General features: G+C 45.6%; 1 protein-coding gene across 1 annotated transcript in view; it reads left to right on the top strand.

Annotated features, from left to right (window-relative positions):
- LOC104465091 (voltage-dependent N-type calcium channel subunit alpha-1B-like) overlaps nucleotides 1–26,543 on the top strand; it is a gene marked incomplete at both ends in the record, with an annotated part of 96,697 nt that overhangs the window by 32,222 nt on the left and 37,932 nt on the right. The window contains 11 exons of the mRNA XM_010078004.1: nucleotides 1,104–1,224; nucleotides 4,582–4,711; nucleotides 6,082–6,141; nucleotides 7,381–7,487; nucleotides 16,107–16,203; nucleotides 18,569–18,729; nucleotides 19,827–19,964; nucleotides 20,843–21,044; nucleotides 22,182–22,346; nucleotides 23,199–23,309; nucleotides 23,453–23,536. Coding sequence (XP_010076306.1) covers nucleotides 1,104–1,224; nucleotides 4,582–4,711; nucleotides 6,082–6,141; nucleotides 7,381–7,487; nucleotides 16,107–16,203; nucleotides 18,569–18,729; nucleotides 19,827–19,964; nucleotides 20,843–21,044; nucleotides 22,182–22,346; nucleotides 23,199–23,309; nucleotides 23,453–23,536 — 1,376 coding nt within the window. The remainder of the gene's footprint in view (nucleotides 1–1,103; nucleotides 1,225–4,581; nucleotides 4,712–6,081; nucleotides 6,142–7,380; nucleotides 7,488–16,106; nucleotides 16,204–18,568; nucleotides 18,730–19,826; nucleotides 19,965–20,842; nucleotides 21,045–22,181; nucleotides 22,347–23,198; nucleotides 23,310–23,452; nucleotides 23,537–26,543) is intronic.

The following is a 26,543-nucleotide window of genomic DNA, read 5'->3' as shown; positions in this document are numbered from 1 at the left end:
TTTTTTTTCTCCTTTTTTCTTAAATGGTAATTTGACTATATTGCAATACTGAGTTCCCGTCAATCACAATTTATCAGCTTCTCTCTTTCCGGACCATTTCCTGTGTATCCGGCTTGAGGTACAATAAGGAGTTTATTGAACATGTCAGTCATACACAACGGAATGTCATTTTGTTGCAAAATAAAATAAGAAGTAATAAAAAACCTGCACCTAACAGATTATAAGTTGGTGTGGTTTTTGGATTCTAGGTTCTGTGAATCAATAGACAAGCGTATATACCTGTCTAAGAAGAGAATTTGCAGCACAAAATGTTTTCCAGTTCATATATTGGAAATGATCTTAAGTAAATTATCCCATAAACCCACAGCAAGTAAATTTAGGATGGAAATGAGAGAATGTATTTCAAACCTTTGGGAGTGATGTTCAGAACAATCTTCTAGAAGGGGACCATGGAAGTTAAAAACCTGAATTGAGATGGAGCTTGACATGTTTATACATGGGCAGCTCTGTCAAAACTGGGCTGCACCGCGCAGGCACAGAGCCACGGGATCCAAGGAGTCCCTTCCAAGTCTCTTGTTTCTGATGTTGGGAAGTTCAACAGTCTTAGCCCCAAAATTATTAAAGCTTATCTGTGTACCTGCTCTTTTACACGTTCCAAAGACAACCCTGCTGCTGATGAATGGGAAGAGACACAGAATAATGTGGCTGGTTAGACTTACTGTCTTTTTTTCTTTCCAAGGATCCCTAGCTGCTCCTCTGTCCGATTGATCATAGTTTGGAATGGGATTTCCATCCCCAGTTTGGCAGCTCTTGTGTAAATTAGTGTAAGGTTTCTTTGTTTGTCTGCGCTGGGCATCTTCATTTCCTGGCCATTTCTGATCTATTGCTCATCAGTGCCGCAGTTAAGGAGTATAATTGCAGCGTATATCATACTGTAGTAAATAGCGGTGATAATAATCAAATGATTGTTCATCGCATTTAATCAACATCTTCAAAGGCTGTTTGCTCTCCCAGCTGCGTTGTTTGCATATCCAGCTGTTGCAGGAAGCCTGTACATATATTTTTAACTCTCTCCTTTCTGTTTCCTTAAATTCCTATTTCAGTGAACAACATTGAATTTGAAAGTAAAACGGAGGAGAAGAAAGACGTCGATGACTTGACAAAAAATGGACCTAAACCAATCTTGCCTTACAGTTCCATGTTCATCTTAAGTCCGACAAATCCGTAAGTCCTCTGACTCTCTAATGTCTTTTATGGGTTACGGGCACTTCAAGCCTGGATATTCCAAGCCATAACATTAGCTTGATCTTCATCTCTGCCAGTCAAACACCTTGGGAAGTTAAATAAAAGCTTACATAGGCTGCAGACCAAATCCTGCCCTTACGTTGGGCTTTCCAAGGGGAATAAATTGCCAGTATAGATGGTGCTTGAGGCAGACCCTTCCTGGCTGCCCTGCTGAGGGTCGGGCGGGCAGTTATTTGCTCCGTCGTAGATCACCAAAGGGTGGGAGTGTGGAACATCACCGGGAGCAGACGTCACCAGGAGAAGCAGGCTGGGGGGTGGTTTTGGTGTCAGGAAGTTCTTGCAGGTTCCTCAGCTGGAATTCATGTGCTTTCTGAAGAGCATCACTGAAAACTCTGAACTTCTGGGGAAACGTGAATATTTTCCATTTGCCAAGGCTGAGAGTAGAGCTTGGGCGATCTGTTGGGATTACAGCATTTCTTTTGCTTCAGGCATCTCTGCCTCATGGGGAGCTTTGTCCTCAAAGCCTGTGAATGCTGAAGGTGTTGCTCTGAAGGGCTGCAGGACCAGACAAGAGCAGCGGGGTTGTAATAATGGTAGCATGAAGGCCTGTGAGTCACTTTAAGCAATAACTTGGGGCAACGGAGGGCGTTTGAAACTTCTGCCAACCCCGAGATCTGTGAGGAGCAGATGCGATTGTTCCTCTCTGGCTCAGGTAGACTTGTTGCAGATCCTAGAGGCTGCTCTCTGAGGTTGCACCCCGCATGCTCAGATGCCTAGGGTGGACTCAAGCCCTTCCTTTGGCAACTTGGTTCAAGAAAAGAATGAGTGCTCCAGGACTGGGAGATCCTGGCAGTGGTAAAAACAGGCAGCTCTGTGGACTCATCTCTGACATGAATGCATCTGTGGTGGGAGCCATGGTCTGACACCCCTGGAGAGTAGGCAGGTTGAGTTCGTTCTTTAAACACGAGTGCCAGCCGCGTCGCTCGGGTTCCAGCCCTGCGTGCTCCAAGATGATAGAGCTTATGAGAAATTAGAGACTGTCTTTCCACGCCAGCTGTTAGAGAGGGAGAATGACCCCAAAGTACTGCTAATCTACTCTTGCCTCCAAAGGAAATGAACTGAAGACTCAATATGTGTCCCTTCTGCCTCAGACCCACCAGAGAGACACTCGTGTTTCCCTTTGCCTTCTCCAGCCGCCTGCCAGGTGCTCCTCAAGACACTTTAGGATTACTGAGCTGAAAGCCCAGAAAGTTTTCCCTTTTCAGAACACACTGATAGCATTGTGCTATTTCCAATAAGGCAACGTGTCCTTTGAATTCAGGCAAAAGGTGGCTAACGGGAAGGGAGAGCGTTAGATGAGGTGCACTCATGGCGTAATTATACTTTTTGGGGCAAATTTGAATTATGGAGCTTGGCCCCTGCCTGGAAACAGCATTTCCCTAGTATTTGGTAGCTCAAGTCTTTCTGTTGTGGTGTGACCACCAAAAATGTGTGTTAGCTGCAAAGTCCTGCAGGAAGCAGTATGGGGTGGGAAGCGAGATGTTCCCAAGTCCAGAGGGTCTGAGTGAGGAGAGGGCTGGGCAGACAGAGAAGGAGCAAGACTTCTTTCTTTCATATGTATGCTGTATTTTCTCACCTCATTCTACAGTTGTGACCTTCTGAGCCTCATAGGCCAGGAATTGGTATGTTGTTTCAATTGTCCTGCCGTTTTCTCCAGCACACACCCTCCCCTCCCCAAAAGCTGTAAAAAAGACCATTGAAAAATCAAAGTTCACTGGAGAGAAGTGTTATGACATGGCCAAGGGGAAATAAAAAGATGAAGACCAAACTCTAGGAATGTCAGCAACTTGTTTTTCTTCCTCTGGGCAAGATGCTGGCCCAGCTGATCCCCTCAGGTGCTTTGGCTGGTGCTGACTTCTCAAGAGAGGTCTTTCTGCTCGCTGGGGTACAAAGGTTTTCCCCACACCTAATTATTTCCCTTCCAAGCCCCGCTGGGGATGCATGACCCGGGTGCTGCTTGTGGGCAAAACAGTTCTGAGAAGCAGAAATGAAATGGATAAAAGCATAAATGGATGACTTTCCCAGTGCCATCCACTCTCTTAAAACAGACGTGCATTGAAAATGGTTTCTCAAGCACCACTGGCAGTTTACAAACGCTCCCGCAGCTCGCTGCTGGTTGTGAATGATGAAGATCTAAAAATAGGGACTTGTTATTCCTTTGATGAATTGGGTTTGATGCATGAATTACAGTTACGTATGTTATTGAAATGTTGCCTTTCACTCGTATGGATTCATTGAGCACACCGATGATAAACCCCTTCTGATTGATAACCAGAGTTAAGGGATCCACAAAAGCACTTTTCTTCATGTTATTTCATATCAAATCTCTTTCCTTGGTAGTTGTAATTCTTTTTCATTCTGATTCCATTAGCAATCCACAGAAAAGGAACATATAAGTAGATGTGAAAAATAAATTGTAATTCTAACTGTTCAGATATTTGCTTAGAGAAAATGTGATACAGTAACTGAATTACATTCTCAGATAACAAGGTTGTTGGCAAGTTACACACATAATTTGATTGTCAGACAGAAACCAAGTCTTTTATTTAAGTGAGAAATATGGTGCAAATGTAGAGTTCTCTGTGGAGGTAAGTATTTGTGAATTGTGGTCGATAGAGTTATTAGCCGAAACTTGTGAATAGTTTTGCATTGCTTAGAAATTGAAGCATTTGTCACTTTTCCTGAACACAATTTGTGAAGAAAAAGATCAGGTTAAAATAATCAAATGTATTACTGCAAAGTATCTGTGCAGCTTATAAAGCATGTCTTAGGATAACGTACAGGCAGAGGCAAGAGAGAGATTGCTGGAAGTAATAGTCAGAGTTACAAAGCCAGTTTCAGCTAAGAGTGTCAAAGTGCATAGAACGTATCTCAATTTTAAAGGGATTAGGTGATATTAAAAAGATTTCAAAACTAGTTTTGAACTCCCAGGGCTTTAGCCTGAGAGTTCAAAGTGAAAAGGATGGAGGGTATATAAACATAATTAGTAGAATTGAGACTGGATTCTTGCAAGCTCTCAGTGCCCTTTTGATAGATAGATATCATTGCTTTGCAGAGAGGGTAGAGAGCACTGCACAGATGTTAAATGTCTGAGTTTAAAGGTCTGTTGCAAACTAGAGTTTAAAGCCATTGATTATGTTTTTTATTTTCTTACGGTCATGGTAATAGGAATCCTAAAGGTGATATTCCTGATGATTGTCCTTCTGTCAGTCTTTCATCCCACTGCACTTGTCTCACAGCACCTGCAGTGTCCTTCCTGTGTGCTTGTGTTTGCAGGATTCGGCGTCTGTTCCACTACATCGTCAACCTGCGCTATTTCGAGATGGTGATCCTCATAGTTATAGCCCTCAGCAGCATCGCCCTGGCTGCAGAAGACCCTGTCCAAGCCGAGTCACCGAGGAACGATGTGAGTACCAACCAACACGAACAGAATGAAGTTCTTGTACTTCTCCCAGCAGTTATGCACGTGGCACGTCCATCCCCATCCCAAAGGATAGCACAGTGCACTGGCAAGTGCAAAACTGGAGCTTTCTTTAATAACATAGTCCAACTAGCTTGTTCCACTAACAAAATGCTGACAGTTCTGTCCTTTTCTGCTGCTTCAACCACATCCAAGTCTGAGAACCTGGAAGTCACTGGTGGTTTGGCTGGTGTGACTTAGGTGGGAGAAACCTGCAAAGCTCTCACCTCATTCAGCAATGGGAAAGGCTTCCCCAGTCACAGCCTGGGGCTGGTGTTGTCCTGGGATCCCCTGCTCCTGCTGGAGCAGAGCCTGAGGATGTAAAACCAGATGTGATTTGCTGTCTTGGTGGGGTACGTCTGCTTTCAGGCACATTCACAGGAGGACACTGGCACAGGGCTGGTTACAGCCTGTTACATGGAGAGCTGGGACTCTGCAGAACTGAAGATTAAGTCTAGAAATTGTAAGGTGCAGCTGCCTAATTTTGGACTCTTCAGTGTTGCAATATGCAGATATCATGTGATATTTATATTGACTTAATATCCATTCACTATTTATAATCGTATGGCTCTGACTGTGAATAGGTGCTTCCCATCCACAGAATTATGTTAAAATTTAGGAGATGTATAGATATTTGAGTGGACTGGTATTGCACTTACCAGGATGTGTACTGAGGAGTCTGCGTTCATCCACCCCTTGAACAGATTAAGGAACTGAATTGCTTCAGAGCACATCCCAGGACAGAGCAGGTACTGCCTGGCTCCTCATTCTGAGTCTGGTCAGTAGGAGCTTTTTCCGGAGGAGGATCCACGAATCCCTACATCAGTAATGAACTGAAGTAGCTATGAGCAAACCCTTTTCCTCATCCTTAGTAACTCTGGAATCAGTTTTACGAAAAAGATTCTATCACTCTTACTGTCTGGAGGTCTTTAAGAACACCATCACCAGCTACAGCAGGAGAGAAACCCAGGCTGCTACACAGGTGCTGTCAAATAAGCTCTTTAGAAAAGGATATTCAAATATTTCTATTTGAAACATGCATTTTGCCTTTTCAAATCAAACCTGCTGTATATGCAGGTGCACTGAGGCAACCCATGGGCACGCATACTGTGGTCTGGCAAGGTCTGGAAAAAGCATTGCTGTTTCAATAGGATGGTTCAAATTTATGGCTAAGCTACTGGAAATCCTCCCATGAGATGATATTCACCCATTGTAGCAAACAGACCATTGCTAGAATAGACTTCTTACTTTTTTCTCATGTGCAGATGATTCAGGTGTGTAGTATCCCCTAATACACATTTCTCTTTCCCACGCAGGCTCTGAAATACTTGGATTATATATTTACGGGCGTCTTTACCTTTGAGATGGTGATCAAGGTAAGGATTTTTTCAAGCAGAAAGGTTCACCTCCCCTTTTGGATTTACACTCATCTCCTTCTGGGAAGCTGGAAAGCGAGGGTGGAGCAGGACAGGTCTCCCTGGGGTGCTGGGAGAGGGGTGGTGATGGGAAGCTTTAACTCAGAAGTAGCCAGTGCACAATAGGTGCCTTTCTGTAGCAGCTCTCCTGGTAATCTCACATTTTATGGAGGAAAATCAGGATATCTTTAGTAGCTGTGGTTGTGTAAGTGGATAGGAAATGTGGGGGCCTGATGCAGAAGTGTCTGCGTGTGACCAAGGAGCTGACAGACCCTACAGAGGCATGTCTGATTCTTCCCTTTTCCTGGGATGCTGATCCAGAATATTAATAGCAACTGATCCTTGGTTTGTCGTGTTTCAAAAAGTTGAGGATTTATCTTTTTTCTTTACTCAGTAGGGTGACAGGTTCTGCTGAGACTGAGGGGCAGTAACTTCCCAGAAAGCACAATTCTAATGAAGTCAGGTTTTATTCTTGGGGTAATGATAGAGTTAGTTTTAGTTTCAGAACAAGATGCAAAAGCAGTGCAGAATAAAAAGCAGGTTTTACCGTGTTTGTTTGGTGCAAGGATTTGATGCTATGTGAGGAAAGCAACCTTACGTGGGCAGTTGTAGAGCTCTCAGGAAAGCAGATAAAATGCCTGGCATGCTCTTTGGGACTCAACTCTAGCAGATCTTTAGCAGCATCCTAAGGAGAGGCTCAGCCTGGTGCAGAAGCCAGCCAGGCTGCTGCGATGAGCAGCATCTTCCAGCACGTGCTCCGGAGCAAGTGTGTTTCTTTGATTGTTGACTGTGGGTCTTTCCATCCTCTCTTGGTGTTTTACTGTGCCAGTTGTTAATTCCCATTAATCTGGTAAGATTGGTGTAGAAAAAAATTAAACTATTTGGACATTTCACACACAGGCTGCTCTTCCTGTAAATTAATACGTATCTGTGCAAAGGATCCCATGTAGCAGGTAGTTCTTTTGTGTCTGGTGCTTCTGGTTATGGTTTGTTGGCTCAGCTTTGGTTCTGGCAGAGCTCTCTGTGCCTGTTAGGGGTGGGAAGCTTGACTAAGCATCTCGATGTTACCCAGCTGCTGTGAAGCCCTGAAGAAGAGTTTGTGAAGGGTCATTTGACCAAGGACATTCCTCTGTACCTTGATAATGCTGATTTGGTACTTGTTTTATTAAAACTCATTCTTTTGCTATGTTTCCTCTGAAGATGATTGACTTGGGGCTGTTACTCCACCCTGGCTCCTATTTCCGTGACCTGTGGAATATCCTGGACTTCATTGTGGTCAGTGGGGCCCTGGTGGCCTTTGCCTTCTCGTAAGTACATTTTCCTTAACATCCCATTTTCTAGGAAATACGTTGCAGAGGCAGGACCCTGGCACAGAGCTGGCTGAAGCATAGCGTTTGTGGCTCTATTTCTTGGCAAAATGTTCAGTTTCTGCCCTTTATCGTCTCATAGCGGAGGAGAAGAAAACAAACCCCTACATTTGTGTTGTAGAATCTCTCGAAAATTCCCCCAGCTTTAGGGTGAGTCCATTCACTGTTCATTCAGACACAAAATTTCCGTGACCCTCTGGCCAACTTCTTTTCAAGGACACATTGTAAGAGTTTGTGGTGGTCTTCTGTCTTCAGGCAATTGTTTTTAAATTGGTTCTTACTATGAAAAAATAGTTAATGAAATCATCTGATAGCTCAGTGAACTCTTTACAAAACATTATTTCTAGAGTCATGGATATTTCTGGTTCTTGTGCCTCTGGTGTTTCTCTCTCCTCCTCCTCTCTCATCCAGGGTACCTGCATTTCCAGAGAGTCTCACTTCCAAGGTGACTTGCTCCCTCCCTCAATCACAGCTCTCTATTTATTATATTAAATCATGTTCCATGTGCTTGTCATGGAGGATTTTGAGCAACAGACAAAGAGGAATTGCTTTTTTAAAATGAAGATTTGCTTTTAGTTTGAGCATTTTTCTCAGAAGAGACCAGAGGAAGAGCAATGCAGGTTATTCAGAATTTGGGGAGCTCAGGGTTGGATGGTGGAAAGGAATTTTCCACTTTTAGTTCTGGACCATGGAATAACTGTATTGCAAATGTTTTCCAGAGAAATTCTAGGAGATGACCTGGAAATAGGTTTCAGGAGTTGGCCAGTTTAATCTTCTGCTAAATTAGCCTTGAGTAATTACAGTGAACGTTTAGCAGCCCATGCCCAAACTCCACTCACCTCTTTGTTGACATGATGATTAGAGAAGGCGAAGAAATTAGCAGTGTTTTACTTGCTAATGAGAAAAAGCGTTCACCTTAGTCAAGGACCTGCGGAAGCGTGTCTTGTGTATTTTAGGCTGACAGTAATTTTTAGGCAGCCAGCCATGGCTGTTGCACCTCTTACGTGCTCTGCTGGTGAAAAGTGCTGCTGTGTCCCTCATCGCATAAAAAGTTACTGGAACCTTTCTGACAGGGCTGGCCTGGAATATTTCTCGGGAATTTTTCATTTTCTGAGGTGTCAAAATTCCTTTCACGTCAGGGCTATGAGATGGGTGTTTCAGATCTTCCATTCTTCAGAGCAAATTCTGAATAGAAAACATCTCAGCTGAATTGACCACGGAGTGGCTGAACAGAAGATGGGATTGACGGTGTTGGTATGATTCTTGAGCTGGTTGAGGAGTGACACTTCTCTTTTTCCCCTTTTTCCCAAATAGCTTGTATTAAAGATGGAACAGGGGAAAAGCACCTTAAGACACATATGCAAATTCTTTAATCCTATACTTCTGGTTATTTTTTGTCAGCTGTGCCCACAGCCTTCCTCTAAATGAGATGATCAAGCTCCATCATTTGCTGTCCTTCAGTGGAGGTGACAGTGGCAGTTTTTTGGTGTCTGGGCTTTCTGTGCCCAATCCTACACCAAAGAATTGTTTTCACCTTGGAGCAAGTCATGCCCAATATCAGTTTTTCAAAGGGACGCTGCCCTCCTCTCTTTAAAGACTTTATCACTATTCTTTAGAAATTTGCTTTTCAGAGGAACTGAGTGCTCTGTAAGTCTGACGAATAGCTTGCTTACCTAAAGATTTAAGATGCAAAACCAGGTTACTTTTTAAGCTTGACTTGCCACGTGTGTGGCTTGGTTTCCCTGCACAAGCATAGCATCTTCCAGAACTGGATGTGGGCAGACTGAGTTAGGCAAAAACTTACTGAAAAAAAAAAAGCAGTTTAGCAAGTTAACAGAGCTCCTCTGCATTGAAGAGAGGTACAAAAATAAAATAATATTAGTCACAAGTATTAGTTGGCAAAACAGTATTACCCAAGTCTGTGGTTCACAGCGAATTTCCCTTTTTCATTAAGAATTCAGACTTCCAAGGCAGACTGAGAGAAGGGGCATTTTGTGAACCCTTCAAATCAGCTCCATGTGCTGTGAGCACAAACATCAGGCTTTGCCTTTAAAACATCTTCTCTTTCAACAAGATTTTCTTTTGGACAAGTTATGGATTAAAGTGAATAATTTTTAATCCTTCTGAGTCTTTTTGTGCTCAGGTTTTCTATTGCTCTCATTGGGCCGTGAATATCTAACATCACCTCATCAGCCTCTAAAATTACTTGTACATCCCCTGGCTGTGCTTCATAATAGCACGCCCCAGCTGCTGCTATTTTACATGCTCTTTGAGTTAGTATTGAGCAGGGATTTACAGAAAGAAAATGCATAAAACCCACCTGCCTATTTACTGTCTCTCAGATTAAAGAGAGTAAAACCTATTTCTGAGACTTAGAAAAATTTGATTTTTTTTTTCTGATTTTTATTACGACTGCAGCCTCTGCTATGTGTTCATGTCTCAGCTGGCAGTGAGAGCACTGACATCCAATTCGGAGAATACTTGTATCTCTGGTCTAATCCGAGAGCAGGAAATCCAGTCGTTCATAGGAGATAACTTGCTCTCTGCTCCCGCTAGCCCGGTTATGAATTCTAACAAGTTTCAGACTGTTCAGATCAAAATTGGAGAGATAGTCATGGCCTTGGCTCAGCTGAGAGTTTGGTTAAACCAGACGGACGTACCGAGCCTGCTGAATTTTGATAATCCTGAAAATGAGCTTTTGGAGAATAAACTGGGTAATCTTCCTTGTTGGGTTAGTGGGCTCTTTTAGCAAACACTGCAGTCCTGTCACTTACCATCAGTGTCACTGTGAAAACGTATTTAACGTGGCTGTTACCAGTTTCTGTTTGCAAGAACACACAATTGCCACTCAGTGGGTGTGATTTAATCCTCACGCATGTTCTTGACCTCGTTGGTGTCCGGTGAAGGTGATGTGAGTCAACTTCTTGCTGAATATGGATGTCACTGAAAACCTAGGAAAACCAGAGCTCCCTGAAACGCTTCCATCTGGAATATTGCAGCAGCCGGTGTTTGTTTAGGCGTACGAGATGGTATCAGTCATTGCTGCAAGGTTCATAAAATCCATCTCAACCTCTCAGACCAGCCATCAGTCTACCTGCTGCCTGTAGCTCTTTAGAAGCTGTTCTGGGCTTGACTGCGTTAAAAAAAAAAAAAATAAAGCAGGGCCCCCAGTGACATGCTAAGTACATTAATAACACTGATGATGATGATAATAAAACGTCTTCCATTTAGCAATGTATTTCAAGGGGAAATTCCTTTATTTTTCTAGAGACAAACATGCCGCAAACATACAGACACATTTTAGTCTTTAGGGAAATAGAAACAGAGGAGCTTAAAGCAAGCTAACAAATTTGCCATCAAAATTCACCAGCCCCAGGTGTAAAATCTACCAGTTTAAGAGAAATAGCCCCTGGATAGCAGCAGGGAGATTGCACTTTTCCATTTTCAACAGCAGAACGGTGGCTGAGATGCCCAGAATTTCACACGACTCTTTGAGAAAGCGAACAGCATTTGCCAAACAATCCGAGATGTCACCTCCCAAGGTGTCAGGAGGATGGGAGGGTATTTGCCCTGCCTGCGTGTCGGTCAAGGGGCCAATGCATGGCGGGGTTTTGGGGGTACGTGCTGTTTGGCCAGGCTGTTACCTCCTTGCTCATTTGTTTTTATGAAGGTGGAGTTGGTGGGTGCGGGACAGGGGATGGAGTTATCTGCCGGCACAGTTCTGGACGTGCATGGGGTGTGCTGTATAGCCGTATGTTTCTGTTTGTCATTGACTCTGCTCTTTCTTTGTCTTCTTCTTGCTGGAATCTCTCTCTAGGAGTTTCATGGGGTAATATGTTCTTCCTGTCTCTTGCTGCACTGTTATGCCTGTCGAACGTGTGTCCACACACTTGCCACTGTGGAAATGACCCATGTTACACCCATTGCATCGACTCCTGTGTCCCTTGATTGCTCATTATCCAGTGAAATGTCTTTTCCCGTAACAGTTCTCATCCATCCTGATTTTCTTTAAGCAGAAGATAGAAACAGACTAGAAAGTAGACCAGAGAGTCTTGACCAGAGTCAGAAACTATATTTGTACCAAAAAGATTTGAGGGGGCAGCTTAGCGGGTACATCATTAATGTGTGAGTTGCAATTAATGAAAAGCTTAATGACTAGGTTTAAAGAAGAGTTTTTATTCCCTTCAGAGGATTGCACATCTGAACTGCATGAGCAGGGCTGGAAGCTTCAGGCATCACTCAGTGCAGTCTGGGCACCGCAGCCCAGCGGGATTCAGGCTGTCGGCCGCTGGGAGCACAGACGTGAGAACAGAGTGAAGAGACTGTTGAGAGGTCAGCAGGGCAATTTGGAAAGAAGGAGGCAGCAAAAGTTGCATTTAACCATCTGGAAGGAGGCGGCAGTTCTGCTGTGGGTGCAGCCCAGCACAGCTTTGCTTGGGGGATGGAGGGGAGGCAGCGCTGCATCCTCTCGTGCTGCGGCTCGAGCAGGGCAGGAGCTCGGAGGGGCTCCTCCGCACCACGTAACCCGGAGATGCGATGGGAAAGATGGCAGGAAACATCCTTGATGTGGTCCAGGAAACTTTCTGTCTAGGAAAGCAGATCATTTAGAGCCTGGAAGGGGGTGGCTCCGTGCTGGGGCAGAGCTGCGTGGCCTCGGTTCCTCCCCTGCTGCCGGGGGGATTTCGGGCAGTTGCAGAAGGCAGCGGCTCCACCCTGCTCTGAATGTTTGATGAGATGGCTCTGAGAGGCCCGTGTTACGTGAAATCAGAGCTGCTGACAGGAGCCGCAGAAACAGGAACCTTCCATTTTAAAGAACTATTAATTTTTTAAAGGATCTTTTATTAATCAAAGGAAAAAAGGCCATGCAAAGCTCTGTTAAAATATTTTCAATGTTTTAAATAAATGAGCAACAAACTGCCCCAGAGAAAAACAGAACTGCCCTAATGCAAACAGAATTGACCTAATGAAATATTTTTTTCTTGTGTGGTTTTTTTTTCTTGTTTTTTAAGTCACTGGGCTTCTGTTTGCTGTCTGTCTTTACCCTGCTTGCTCCTCTGTAGGTCTTTGGAATTTTGTAGCTGTTATTCTGAAGTCACCTATGATCTTGTCCTTCCATAGCAGTTTATTTTTGTTGTGAGAGATATTCTGGTCAAACGTGTGCTTGTAGACATCTTTTGACTGAATCCTAGTTCCATCTGGATGTTTTATTTCACGGGACGTTTGGCTTTGTATTAGAGTGGTGTAAAAAACAATATTGGCAGAGGGGGTTCTTAAAAGCACTGGAAACAACCCTTAAGGTTTTATTTGACAGATTGAAAGAGTTGCAGAAGATCCATTTAATTAAAATGCAGTTTGCATTGCTCTAGTTCCAAGGACCAGTCCGTTGAAAAATCTTTCTCCTATAGCAGGAGCCTTACTGTGACAAGAAAGAAGTATGATTCTTTTTGGGATTCTCTATATGATTTAGGTCATAAATCCCATTAATATTTAATCAGCTCATGCTCTTTATTTGCTTAGGTGCCTGAAAGGAAAAAAAAAAAAAAAAGTCAGCTCTTCGTAGTGTCCTCCATTCAGGCAAAAGGAATTTGGTGGGACAGGAGCTGTCTGCCCTTCACCTCGGAGCTCTCAGTGCAGTCACCCACACACCTCCCCGTGCAAGGGAAAACCAGATTTTTCTCTTGGAGACACCGGAGGAAGGATTTGCTCAGCCCCACCTACTCCCTCGTCCCCAGTAGGTCTGTTAACCTGCCTAGAGATAGGAAGTCCACAGAGGTGGTTGCTTCAGGCTTGCAGCCAGCCCTGTGGGACCCGAGCTCAACCCTTCAGAGCCGAGAACTGTTTCTGGTCTCATCTCAGACTTACCTTCCAGGAGACTTTATTAGCACAGTTGTTACTTAGCGCAAAAGCATGGCCGTGTAGTAAACAGGTGGAACTGGGAGCACTGGAGGCACCATGCAGAGATGTTCTGTGGTTCTGCCTGAGCCCAGCTGAGGACTGGGAGGTTTATTCGTTCACTTGCTGCCCGCCAGTGGCTGTGCTGCTACGCTGGGCTGGGAGTTAATCTGCAAACCAGAAACGTGGCCACAAATGATCAAGAATTGAATAGTTCTGGGCCAAGGTATCCTCCCTTTGCTGCAACCACGTGTCCCTGAACCCTCTTGCCTTCACTCTTCTCTCACCTCCGCTTTCCTCAGCTCCTGCCTCTCCGTCCCCTCTTGCCCTGCCTTCCTCACCCAGTTAAACACAGATGGCTGCAAACATGGAGCAACCCAAGAGATGTCCTTGGCCCTGCAGAGTGGAGAGGGAGCAGGGGGGCAGCCAAGGTGCTGGGCATGTGCTGGGTGACCATCAACCACAGCGATGACCTGGTTGGCCAAGCCAGGTGGTGTCTCCTTCTTGGTGACCTATTTCTCCTCCTGTTTCCCTCCTGCCACTGACTGTCTTCCTCAAGAGGCTGAACAAATAGTTTTGCACCCATGGCATTGCTGAAGACCAGACAAGGCTGCCTGGGGAGGAGGTGAGCCCCAGCATGCCTGGTGCAGCAGTGACAAGGCTGCATGGACACTGGCAAGGTCGTTGTACGCTAGGAGTTGGTGATTTGGAAGCAAGCATGCAAAGCCAAACATGGGCTAGACTTTCAGTTATGCTAAAACCAAAAGAGAAAGTTAGGAAAAACTATGTTGGTGGTGTCTGCTTCATCTAGACCAGATCAAAGGGTCTCTAATGAGAATCAAAAACTATTTCTTTTAAATATATAATAGTTCTTTGGTGGCATTAAATCAGTCCTGTAACTCCATGAGTATTAGCTCAACCACCTGGATTCACAGCTGTACCAGCAGTCAGGCTCCATCTGTGGTTGATTGAAGTGACCCTAAAGCAGCCCTGAAAGACGAGATGTGGAGAGGAGAGGTAAATCTCTGTTCTGTTCCCCCTCTCCTCCAGTTCTGTTAGATCATGTGCAAAGGCAACTTGTTTTCAATGTATAAGTCATTGGGATACAACCCACAGCCCTCCAAAGATTCCTTGTGTCTCACTGCTTATGACATTTCAGGACAACGGCAGTGACTTGGTAGTTGAAGGAGACCCGAGATGAGACAGGACCGGGTGTGCCTAGGTTGCAGATTCCAGTCCAGTGTTAGCATTGAGTCATACAGTATTGGTGCTGAGTTATGAGTCTTTTAGAAGTGGATAGTTTGCAAAAAGACACCTTCCAGGGCTGAGCGAGGTCAGCAAGCCATGAAACCGGGTGGTTTCCTTCCCTTGGTGCATCTCCTGTAGCAAAGCGCATGGGGCTGGCTGCTGGCAAGGTGTGGGGGAGCGTTGCAGCCCACTGCCTGCACATCGCTCTTGCGCATCTCTCAGGTTACTCGTGTTTCTGTTGCTTTCCTGTTGGAGAAAATAAATTTTTAGCAAACTGGAAGAGCACAGGATAGGGGTATCAACATCTGCTCAACGTGTTATTCATTCACACCTGTGTTACTTCAGTACAGTCTCAGACCCAACCCTGTAGCCATGAATAAAACTCCATTCAAGATTTTCATCCCATTTTTCACTTCATACAAAACAAAGGGGAATGTTGTTGTTTTGCTGTTGGGTTGGAAGAAGATGTGAGTGTGTCTTGGGGGGGGGAGAGGAGGGGAGTGGAAATAATTCTTTTTTATTTATTTTGGAAGTGCACGAGGAAAGGAACTTTTTCCTTCCCCTAAAAAACCTCTTAATTGTAACAAGAGGAATGGCATTGAGTCTTGCACACAGTTTTAACAAAAACTAAAACCCAAACGTGACTTACAGCACCTGCATGCTTAAGCGGGATGTTGCCCTAGCACTGCTCCAGGCATGTAATATGCCGTCATATTACATGTTCCCGCATGGGTTTGGTAGCATGTTTTCCAAGAGAGACCCAAGGATGAGGGTATGGGCATGGAGAGCAGGAGAGAGGCTCTGGTCCCTGGGAGCTCTGTCCTTTGTCACCAAGGCTGCGGTTCCCTCTGGTCCCTGCCTGCGTGTCTGGACACGACTGCCAGAGAAGTGCAAGAAGCACACGGAGAAACGTCCTCCTGTCTCACCCAGGTGCCTGGGAGGAAGGAGAGCCAAGTGTGACCTTCTTACTTCTCCTGCCCGGGGCTGGGATGGATGTCCTGGGGTGGATGTCCTGAGTCTCCTTTCCTGGGGCTGCAGTCAAGCTGTGCTGCTGGCCCGGCTGGGAGTGCTGCCTGGGTGGGGCAGGAAGGTCACCAGGTCCTGGGGGATACTTGGTGAGTAGCTGGGAAGCGAGTGAAGGGTGGAGAGCAGGAGAGGCTGCAGGGACCATGTCCTGCCCACAGCTTCCTCCTGTGCTGTGATTAACACATCTCAGATGGGTGTTCATCTGCAGCCCTTGCTAGTCTGCCTCCATGGTAAGGATGGCACCCAAAAATTGTAAAAAAAAAAAAAAACCAACCCCAAACCACCAAAAAAACCCCACAACCAAAAACCCACTGGGTGTCTACACATCTTTGAGTTGGTGACCTGAGGAACAAACGATTCCCTCTGTTGTTCTTGTGCCTTTATCCCTTACAGAGGAACCAAAGGCAAGGACATCAACACCATCAAGTCACTGCGAGTTCTGCGGGTCCTAAGACCGTTGAAGACCATTAAACGGCTGCCAAAACTCAAGGTTAGAGAATAACCACAAATCTTTCCTTCTCTGGGGGTGCTGCAACCAATCTGAGTGGAAGCTGATGGAGTAAAGTTAATCCAAGTTATTTCTGGTCCTTTTATTTTTATTGCAATTAATCTCTCTGCCAGATTTATGAAAATAGCTGTACAGATGTTTAGCAAATATCAAACACTTGTTTCTTTTGCAAACATTGTGTTCAATATTATGAATTATTGCAAATCCACATTAAAATCACAGTTCTAAAAAAAGAAAAGAAAAAATGCAAATAAATTAAATTACAGTTCATAAGTGCCATGATCTTAGAAATAACAGGAGAAAATAGGGTTTGGAGTGTTTGACTTTCCCTAGAGAACTTAATATGGATATTGAAAGATTTTGCACAGTCAGTCTAAAGAGAAATGTCATTATTGTATGAAGACTTTTAATCTGTTCATCTTTTCTATTAAAGAGTATATATTCTAGCGGTACCCTTTTATCTCTAGAACACCAAGTTACAAAGTGAAATAAATGTGATGGCCTGTGGGTACATATTCAGCACCACTTCCAGAACGCTCTGAGATACAGGAGCCCCTGGAAGCTCATAATGGAAGGAGCTACAAAATTTAGTAATTTCAGAGTTTGGGGAGCTCTTGAATAGTGGTTATTGTGGAACGGCTTCGTGTGGCATCACTGCTTGCGGGCTCTTCCCTGTGAGAGATGGGGAAGAAGCGCTGGGTGCTTTTGCCAAGGTGAAACGAGGTCTGACAATTCTTGTTTTCACATGCTGGCACGTAAAAATCAGGGTTAACCGTTATATAGAATTTCCTTTGTCCTTACCCACAATTCATGCTGAAATAATTTTGAATGTATGCATTTTTACGCATACGACATTTACCTCAAAAGATAAGGAAGAGCAATGCTGAAGGATGTAGAGAATGGTTTTTATTTGTTAAGAAATTTGAAATGCAAAGCTTTAAGTCATAAAACAGCCAACAGTAGCAGGACGCCGAATGCTTTTTATTGAATGTCTTCCTTCTTTTCAAGCCCTTTTACAGAGTAATTTTACCACTTCTAAAGAAGCATTCAGAAATCTGTATGTGAAGCAGAAGTCTCATTCACACGGTTTCTCTTCAGAGTGCTTTCCTTTTTTTTTTTTTTTTTTCCTGGATGTGCTCTTGTGTGCAACAATCAGCCAGATTAATGGGGTGATTAGAGATATTTCCAGTGTTTTAATTCAGGATTTCTGGGTTGCATCAGGAGACTAATTTTGTGAATTATTCACTTCTGTTCAGAGAAACAAGAACAGTATTGTACAAACCCCGTGCTTGGGCAGCGAGTCTGCTCAGTTTCTATTATTATGACAAACTTCTCAGACTAAAATTAAACTGCAAATTACTTGTAACAATGAGTCAGTGACTAATAACCAAATAATAAATGTATTTGAGAAGTACTTTGCGGGGAGTTCAAAAGTGACATATGCTGACTGGTTTAGTCACACTTAATTTTGACAGACAGTTCATTAAAAAAATATTATTCAAAGCATTTGATTGTTTTGTATCTGGTATATTTTCCTTACTCTTCAGGCAGTTCAAATACCGGTCAGCTAGTAATATATTTGATGAGTTTTTCCCTATCCACTGGGAATAAATTAGACGCAAGTACATTTTTTTTTAATAATTGGCCGTGGCAAGTCTTACAAGGAGCAGCTGAGGGAACTGGGGTTGTTTAGAGAGGAGGAGGCTGAGGGGAGACCTTATCACTCTACAGTTACCTGAACAGAGGGTGCAGTGAGGTGGGTGCTGCCTCTTCTCTGAAGCAACAAGTGATGGGACAAGAGGAAACAGCCTCAAGTTGTGCCAGGGGAGGTTTAGGCTGGATATTAGAAAAAATTTATTCACTGAAAGAGTGAAGAGGCATTGGAACAGGCTGCCCAGGGCAGTGGTGGGGTCACCATCCCTGGAGGGGGTCAAGAAACGTGTAGATGTGGTGCTTTGGGACATGGGTTAGTGGGTTGGGTGGGGTTGGGTTGACGGTTGGACTTGGTGATCCTTGAGGTCTTTTCCAACCTTAAAGATTCTATGATTCTATGGAAATATTTTCTTAGGACTTATATTTATCTCAACGAGCTGTGATTTTCTTTATAAATGTTATGGGCAGCACCAGAAAATTCAGTGGCACAGCCAAACTCGCCGAGAAAGCAGGAGCTGTAGGAAGCTGGTGTTATTGCTTACAGCTGGAGTATGACTTGTGGTCAAACACTTGGTGCTCAAGTCTGTGAAACCACACACAGATTGTAGGTTGGATAATTAATCCCAAGTGTCATTAGGTGTCAGATGCACTTTTTTTTTTCTCTCGACCCCATAACCTCGTTCTCCCTCCCCAGGCTGTCTTTGACTGCGTAGTGAACTCCCTGAAGAACGTCCTCAATATCCTCATCGTTTACATGCTCTTCATGTTCATTTTTGCCGTCATTGCTGTGCAGCTCTTCAAAGGCAGGTTTTTCTACTGCACCGATGAGTCGAAGGAGCTGGAGAAGGACTGCAGGTACAGCTGGGGGCAGGGGCTGCAGGGGCACCCCCACTTTCCTCCGTTAACAGCTCCCCTGACTGTGCCCAAGCTGCATCAGTTGGGTGTCTGCTGAGCTTGATGAGTCTCCTGTAAGTAAGAGCAATGCTTCAGTGCGGTTACCCCAGAGGTGAATTTTCCCTTTGGTTGTTTCACCAGCTGCATTGTTCCTGGCTCTGATCTAGCAGATGCTTACCCAAATGGTTTATGATAAAGGGGAGGGCTAGGTGTGATTTTAAGGTAAAGGGTTTTTGAAGGGATGGCATGACTCCTCTTTCTACCTGCTGCCTTGATTCTTAGGGCTCGTATCAATTAGAAAAACATAATGAATAAATAATTGTGAGTCAGTAGGAAGTTAAAGTGTTCCTAATTAGCTAGAAAAGGGGACAGTGTTTGAATATCTTAAAAGCCCTGCCATGGTTTGTCCTTTGCACAGACTGCCAAGGTGTATGAATCACCACAATGTCCATCTTTCTCAGTTGTGCCTTTCCTTGGCACCCAAACCACATCCTTGGCACTGTGCAGGTCTGTCCACGTTACCCCTGGAGCAGGGCATGTCCCTGCTGGGACCACAGAGCCTGCCCCTGACGTTCTTCCTTGCAATAAGGCTGATACATTACAGAAAGAAATGTGAAATTACAGAAAAGTGTAGGTTGGAGGGGAACTCTCCAGATGCCAGGTCCCTCAGCCCCTCAAAGTAGGACCCGTTTAGGAGTGAGATCCAACTCTGAAAGCAGGAGCCGGAGGCTTTTCCCCATCAAGCAGCGCAGTTTTCTGGGGTGTCGGACAGTTTGGGGGCCAGCATACTGTTAATTGCTGGCTTTGCCTAATTAATTAATGCCTTGATGGCAATTGCTGTCATTTCTAGATCTCAAGTCCAGTTCCTGTGGCTTGAAATGGCTCAAAAAATGTCCTTTAGTTCTGTTACAAACCTAGGGGCTGTCTCTTTATTTGTCTTTAATACGTAGCACAGTCAGATGGAGCTACTAGAGCTTTTCCATGCTTCTCGGTGAGTCATGCGAAATGGCTGGTTTGGTTTAATTCTCTCACTCGCTCTCAATCTCCGTTTTTCCTAGGGGTCAGTACCTCGATTATGAAAAAAATGAAGTGGAGGCGCAGCCCAGGGAATGGAAAAAATATGAGTTCCACTACGACAACGTGCTCTGGGCTCTGCTCACGCTCTTCACCGTCTCCACGGGCGAGGGGTGGCCAACGTGAGTACAGGGGAGCGGCAGGGTCAGTGATCACGGAGGTAGCGGCAGCTTTCCACAGCTCTGAGGGACACGTAAACGCAGGTGACCTGTGAAATAAGAATAGTCTTTTATCAGCTAAGCTTTTACTTTCCCTTGGGTGATTCCTGGGTGAATCAGCAGGCAGGGCTCTGCGCTTTTCTTGACGTTCCTCTGAGCTTGCGCAGGGATGCTCAGGCAGTTTCCAGTACTTAACAGCTTGTTTGCTCAAATCTTTTGGACTTGCATGCCTTTCTCAGGTGTAAAATTGATAATGGGTATGTAAGAAAATGAAAGGAAAAAGTATTGTGACCTATGCTGAAAGTATAGTAGGTATGACAGTCCCCAAATTATATTTACTGTTCAGCATATGACTTTCTTTTGGCACACGTTTCTGCCAGGAGACATGGAGTACAGTTCATGGTCAGGGTTTCTCCATGGCAGGGTCCATTCGGCTACTTCATAAAATGAAGAATAAAGCATACAGCATCAGTCTCCCTTCTCCAGCCCCTCACTGTGTTCCCCTACTTGGAGATCACCACCACCTTTCTTGTCCCCCCCTCACCACGTCCCTGTTGAGCAGAGAAGAGAAGCCAGATCTGACTGTATCCTCTCCCCTTGGCCGGGGGATCTGGATGTAGCAAATCTCCATCATTCTGCAGAATGGTGAAAACAGCCAGGGTTTCCCTCAAAGTATCCTCAAGGAAAACTACTTCCCAGCCGTAGAGATGGGAGTGAGTTTGACCTGAGCATATGCAGAAAACCCTCCAGGCGAGTGAAGGCCAGTGGGCGAGTGCCAGGGTGTCGTTGGTGCTTCACGCTGCTTTCGTTGACTTTTCTTCTCTCTTTGCGCTTGATTGCAGTGTGTTGAAGCACTCAGTGGATGCTACCAACGAGGAACAGGGTCCCAGCCCTGGCTACCGGATGGAAATGTCCATCTTTTACGTGGTGTATTTTGTTGTCTTCCCTTTTTTCTTTGTGAACATCTTTGTGGCGTTAATCATCATCACCTTCCAAGAGCAAGGAGATAAAGTGATGTCAGAGTGCAGCCTCGAGAAAAACGAGGTACTGGTGTCTTTTGAATCTGGAATTACCCCCCGGGGGCCCAGAGCACCTCGATACTGCTGGCAGCCCACTCCTCATCCCTCCCACACCAATGCCCTAGTCAACACCATCGCTGAAACAGCGCAGGAACCTCCTGAAGTGGTTTTTCTTTAGATGGCGGCACCTTGTTTATCTCTCTTCCATGGGTGTATCCAGTTTCCTCCTGAACCCATGCAGATTTTTTGCATCTGCAACATCCTTTGTCTGGGGTCCCACAGCCTCAATGACCTGTTGTAGAAAGAACCATCTCTTTTCGTTTATACTGAAACTGGAACCTGATTTTTGATGAAAAGAGATGACTTTTTAATCAATTATTAATTGTACATTGTTTGTCTATGTGAACAAGAAGTCCAAAATAAAGCAGAATATTTAGAGGTGCTTTACCCACATCACAGTGAGCAGAAAGTGTTTTTGCAGGAATTTAAGACTTTGAATTCTTATCTAAATCCAAGATGAGAAAATGCTCCAGAATCAAAACTTCTTGTGGGTAGAAACCAATTTTTAATGCAGTTTTATGCTCGTAATGATGTGAACAGAAATAGCCTAAGAGGGCCCCTGAGAGGTCACCCAGTAGGATTTGTTGGATAATTTATGGGTTGTGTTTGGTTCACATTCTATGAAACGTTATTAGCTGGACAGGTTTTGCTGTGTGTGAGAACATACCTGAGTTTCACAATACTTTTTATTTAAACACAGGTAAGATCTTTACCAATCCCCCAGTTTCTACAATTACGTCTCAGGTGGGATTGGCAGAGTGTTTTCTGCGGTGAGCCTGTGGATTTAAAACTCCCTTCCCCAAGTGGGAAGGGATCGGGACCTACTGGGAGCTGGATTTGGATGGAGGCTGTCTCCTAAGGTTGCAGGGGGCCATGGGAGTGCTGGGGGGTTTAATATTTCAGCGAGTGTCCAAAAGTTATGACAGTTTGGGGATCCTCTGCTGCTATGTGCAGGAGTGCTCAGTACACACATCATATATGAGAAACACTTAGAAATACCATCCTCTGCTAAATGCTCCACTCGCTCTCCCAGCAATATCCCGACTGATAGAGACTGCCAGCCTTTTTTCTGTATTCTTTTCATCCCGTTTTTGTTTTGTAGAGGGCCTGCATAGACTTCGCCATAAGTGCCAAGCCGCTGACCCGCTACATGCCTCAGAACAAGCAATCTTTTCAGTACAAGATGTGGAAATTTGTGGTGTCCCCTCCCTTTGAGTATTTTATCATGGTCATGATTGCGCTCAATACCATTGTCCTCATGATGAAGGTTAGTGGGCTCTTGCTGAATCTTTGCCATTTCTGGCTAGCGAATGCGGTGTTTGCTGGAGAGGCTTTGTGCTCTCGACTTGAGAGCTGGGGGGGATCAGCAGGAGGAACCACAACTTTTCATCTGCTTGTTGTTGTTGTTAGAGGCCTTGGGGGTTTCCTTTGGTCCCCAAAGGGAGGTGGTTTAGTTGTGATGAGATGCAGCAAATGGGATTCCCCTGGTTTGGCTCGTAGTCCCTTCAGCATACGGCCAGTGGGATGGGAACGGGGCTCTGCAGGTCTGGAGCTCCCAGCTCAACCTGGGCATCCTGCTGCAGAGCAGGGTCACTTCTTGGGGATGCTCGAAATCCAGCCATCCCGGGGAAATTACACCAAGTCGCAGCAGTGTCAGGCTTCTGGGACATGATCCATGGTGCCTCGGGGAAGAGATGCAGGTGGATGGATACTGTGGATGATCTCCCCTCCTAACCCTTGCCTAGCCTAGAGTACCTTCACAGTCAAGGGGTCACCTTGTTCTTGGGGTCTGTTGGAAAGAAACACGTCTCTGCACTTGTCCTCAGGTTTTGGAAATGCCCTTTCTCCCTCCTGGTCTGTGTTGTGCTTACAGGGAGATGTACACCAGCAAGTGTCCCATCCTGGGGTTATCCCAGCTGTCCCATTAAGACAGCATGTAGGTGATGGTGTGCTTTGGGAGTGGCGTAAATAACCATGTTGTAACCCCAAGTCTTGCTTAAAGTCAACACAAAATCTGGCACTAAAATGGGCAGGAGTCTTGCAGTCAGGCGAGTCAGCTGGGAAGGTTTGTTTCTGTAAGTGATCTTCCAGTAACAGCCTTTCTTCCATCCTGGTTTAGTTCTATGATGCTCCAGAAGCATATGAAGAAATGTTGAAATGCCTGAATATTGTGTTTACATCCATGTTTTCAATGGAGTGTGTGCTGAAGATCATTGCCTTTGGTGTGCTGGTATGTGCCTTCCTCCTTTCAACCGTTTCCTCTCTACATGAAATGCTTCTATTTCATGATGCGCACTTAAACAAAAAACCCCATGTTGCAAAAAGAAAGTAACCCCTGGATCCCTCTATCCCCTTTGTGTTTTCATTTGGCAGAATTATTTCCGAGATGCCTGGAATGTCTTTGATTTTGTAACAGTGTTGGGAAGTATAACTGATATTTTAGTAACAGAGATTGCGGTAAGTACAGTTTGCTACATTTCCTTCATTTTTACCAACAAAGCTGTACCCTGTCAAGACTTTGCACCTTCTCCCTACCAGCCATATTCCCTAAGAGCTGCCTCTGGGACTCATCACGCGATGATGTCCTTGGGTGACCTGGCAGCCTGGTTCCATTAGCTCTGCTCCTTCCACGGACATGAGCACGGCTCTGCCCCAAAGTCTCTCGTGCAGAAAGCCGTGATGAGAACGACAGTGCTCGTGACTCTGCCAGGAACCAGTCTCTCTTTCTCGTTCAGCAAAAGACTCTTAACCCTGAGCTGGTTTTGCCCATTAATGGAAAAATCCTGTTGAATTTAATAGAGGGAAAATGACAAAAGAATTGTGTTGAAGGCTGATGGTTCATGGGGTGAGGTGCTCTGGAGGGCACGCACACGTCTGGCCCTTGGGGCTCCTGCCCGGTCGTGGTCACAGGGCAGAGGGAAAGTGGTAAGAGGAGAGAGAAGGAGAGAGGGGATGGGAACGTAGAGAAACTCCTCAGTCTGCCCAGGCTGGATGGGACAGCATGGTGATTTTTTCTGTTATGTGTGCAAAAGCTTTGCAGAGCAATTTTTAAAAGAAACAACTTCACAGTGTCCACTCTCTCCCTGCTAACGAATCCTGTAGATTACATGAAGTGTACAAACTTGCCATTAAATTCTAGAGGATTTTTCCATAAGGGCAGCAAATGTCTGACTTGAGCCTTGACAGCCTGATATTATCTCATTTATAAATTGCTCCTCTCCCAGTGCATGTTTTAGCTGATGATGATATCTGTATGTGATTAATTTGAACTTTACCGTCATTTTTTGTTTTTTCTAAACCCTTGGGATTTGCTTATAGATCTGTTTTGGTTGTGCTAAGAACTATGCTCCCCGCATTCTTCACAGGACGTTCAGCTGGTGGTGAAGACTGTATTACTGCTCCTAACAAAATATGTGATTACCTGACCTCCTTGGTACAAAAAAAGCACAAAACCCCGGAGTTTTACTCCCCACACGACTGGTGTTCATTTACCAGTTGGTGAATCCTGTCCCATAGACTCTGGATTACCTTTTGGTTTCAAGGCACGGCTTACAGCCAGGGTCGAGTTACTCCAATCAAACACAGGGTCTGAGAACCACCCGTCTGAGTGCCGAGGAGATGTCTTACCCTGTGGGCAGGCGCTGGGTGCTCACCCCCGCTCCCTCTGTCATGGGACACGCTTTCTTGCCAGACTCAGGCACCCAAACTTTTGCCTTGGTTTGAAAATTTGTGAAAACCCTTGTAAGTCAGCCACAAACAGAGACTGACGCTTCTCTTCCACCCCTCCTTCGGCTGGGAGGAAGCAGCACAGCCAGCTCCACAGGGTAAGGGAGCCTGTGGTCTCTCCAAGACTGGAAGCATCTCCTTCTGGAAGGTGTCTCCTTTCCAACACCAAGCCCTCACACTTCTTGAGGCTTTGAGCAACCTGGGCTAGTGGGAGGTGTCCCTGCCCATGGCCAGGGGGGGTTGGAACTCGATGATCTCTAAGGTCCCTTCCAACCCGAACCATTCTGGGATTCTTTTTTAAAACCCTCCTTTGTACGGGTATTTTGCAGGCAGAGAGCAGCCACCAGTGCTGCCCGTTCCCTGCCTGGCAGGCAGTGGTCCCTGCTCGGTTAGCAGCCCACTGCCTCTCCCTGCAGCTCCCACAGGGTGGCCCAGCCTCAGCAGGGGTCTGGCATGTGGGGAATTAGCTCCTGGTGGCAGTTCGTATGGGCAGGAGGGTTGGTGTCCAGGCAGAATTCCCTGTCCCTCTTCTGGTTTGGGCTCATGTGAGTCAGGAGGCAGCAATGCAGTGACCTTGGGGGTGCTGGGACTGACGGCATCACCCTTACACTCTTCATTAGCTTCTCTGGTTTCCAGCATCAAAGACAGCAGCAATCTGGGGATGCCTTTGAAGAGCTGTATAAATTACCCCTAAAGCCAGCCAGTAAACCCCACCAGGGTTAGCTCCCAAGCACCTGTCCACCTTTCCCGTGTCCTCCCAGGTGCTCATGGAGAGGCTTTTGCTTTATGCGTAGCTAGATCCATTAACTCAAACCCTAGAGAGGACTTTCTGATCTAGTTCAACAGCTTCCCCTGGCAGTGTGTCCAGTACAAAGCTGCTCACAAACATGTTTTTCATATAAAAGCCGTATGTCCTCCAGTCCCACTCCAGCCCCTGACCTCTCGCTCCTCCGGCTCAGTCCGTAGACCTGTCAGAGCTCTGCTCCCTCCACATCTCCCTCCCCCTTCTGCAGCATTTCTCCGTACCCATCACGCCTCCTTTCCACGGGCAATCCCCTGCAGACAGAGAGTGCCCAGAGGTCCCCCAAACACACACCTTGTTTTTCCAAACTCCTTTCACGCAGCTCCTCTCTGACCCCTCAGCCCGCCCGTGCCCGCAGCAGCACCGACCACTCTCGTACCCGCCGGTGCGCGCTCCCTCAGCACACACATCCATCTCTCAGCCACAGACACGGACGATGGGCTGAGTTCAAAGGCATCACGTGCAGCTTTCAGCAGGTCTTTCACGGAGCAGTTCATTTTGCTCCATCCAGTGGCACGTGGTGGAGGTAGTCTTGTGCCAGGACCTCCGTGGCCACTGCAAACCACCTTCTCCTTCCAGTCCCAAGGACAGCCTGTGGCACGTAGGGTGGAAAACACACAGAAGGATCCAGCACTCTGCTCAGGTCCCATTTTGTTAGCTCCATGAGAGGCTGCAGCATGGGTTATTCTGACCCACAGCACATCAGGGGAGAGCCAAGGGGTCCCGAAGCTGCCTGGGAAACACCAGGACTGTTTTGCTGCCTGGAAGGTGGCACGATGCATGTATAACCTGGAACAGCTGGCACTTTAAACCATTTTTGTGATCTATAACCTGGTATTTTGTTAAAATGGAGTTGCACCTAAGTTGCTTAAATACCTCTGCTATTTAGAGCCAATTAAAAAAATGCAGAAGAGGGCTGAAAAACCCGACGCAGGG

Source organism: Pterocles gutturalis, unplaced genomic scaffold, assembly GCF_000699245.1.
Source record: "Pterocles gutturalis isolate BGI_N339 unplaced genomic scaffold, ASM69924v1 scaffold21778, whole genome shotgun sequence".
NCBI classification, from domain to species: Eukaryota; Metazoa; Chordata; class Aves; order Pterocliformes; family Pteroclidae; genus Pterocles; species Pterocles gutturalis.
The sequence above is the reverse complement of the archived record's forward strand: the minus strand, read 5'-3'. Positions and strand labels throughout refer to the sequence as shown.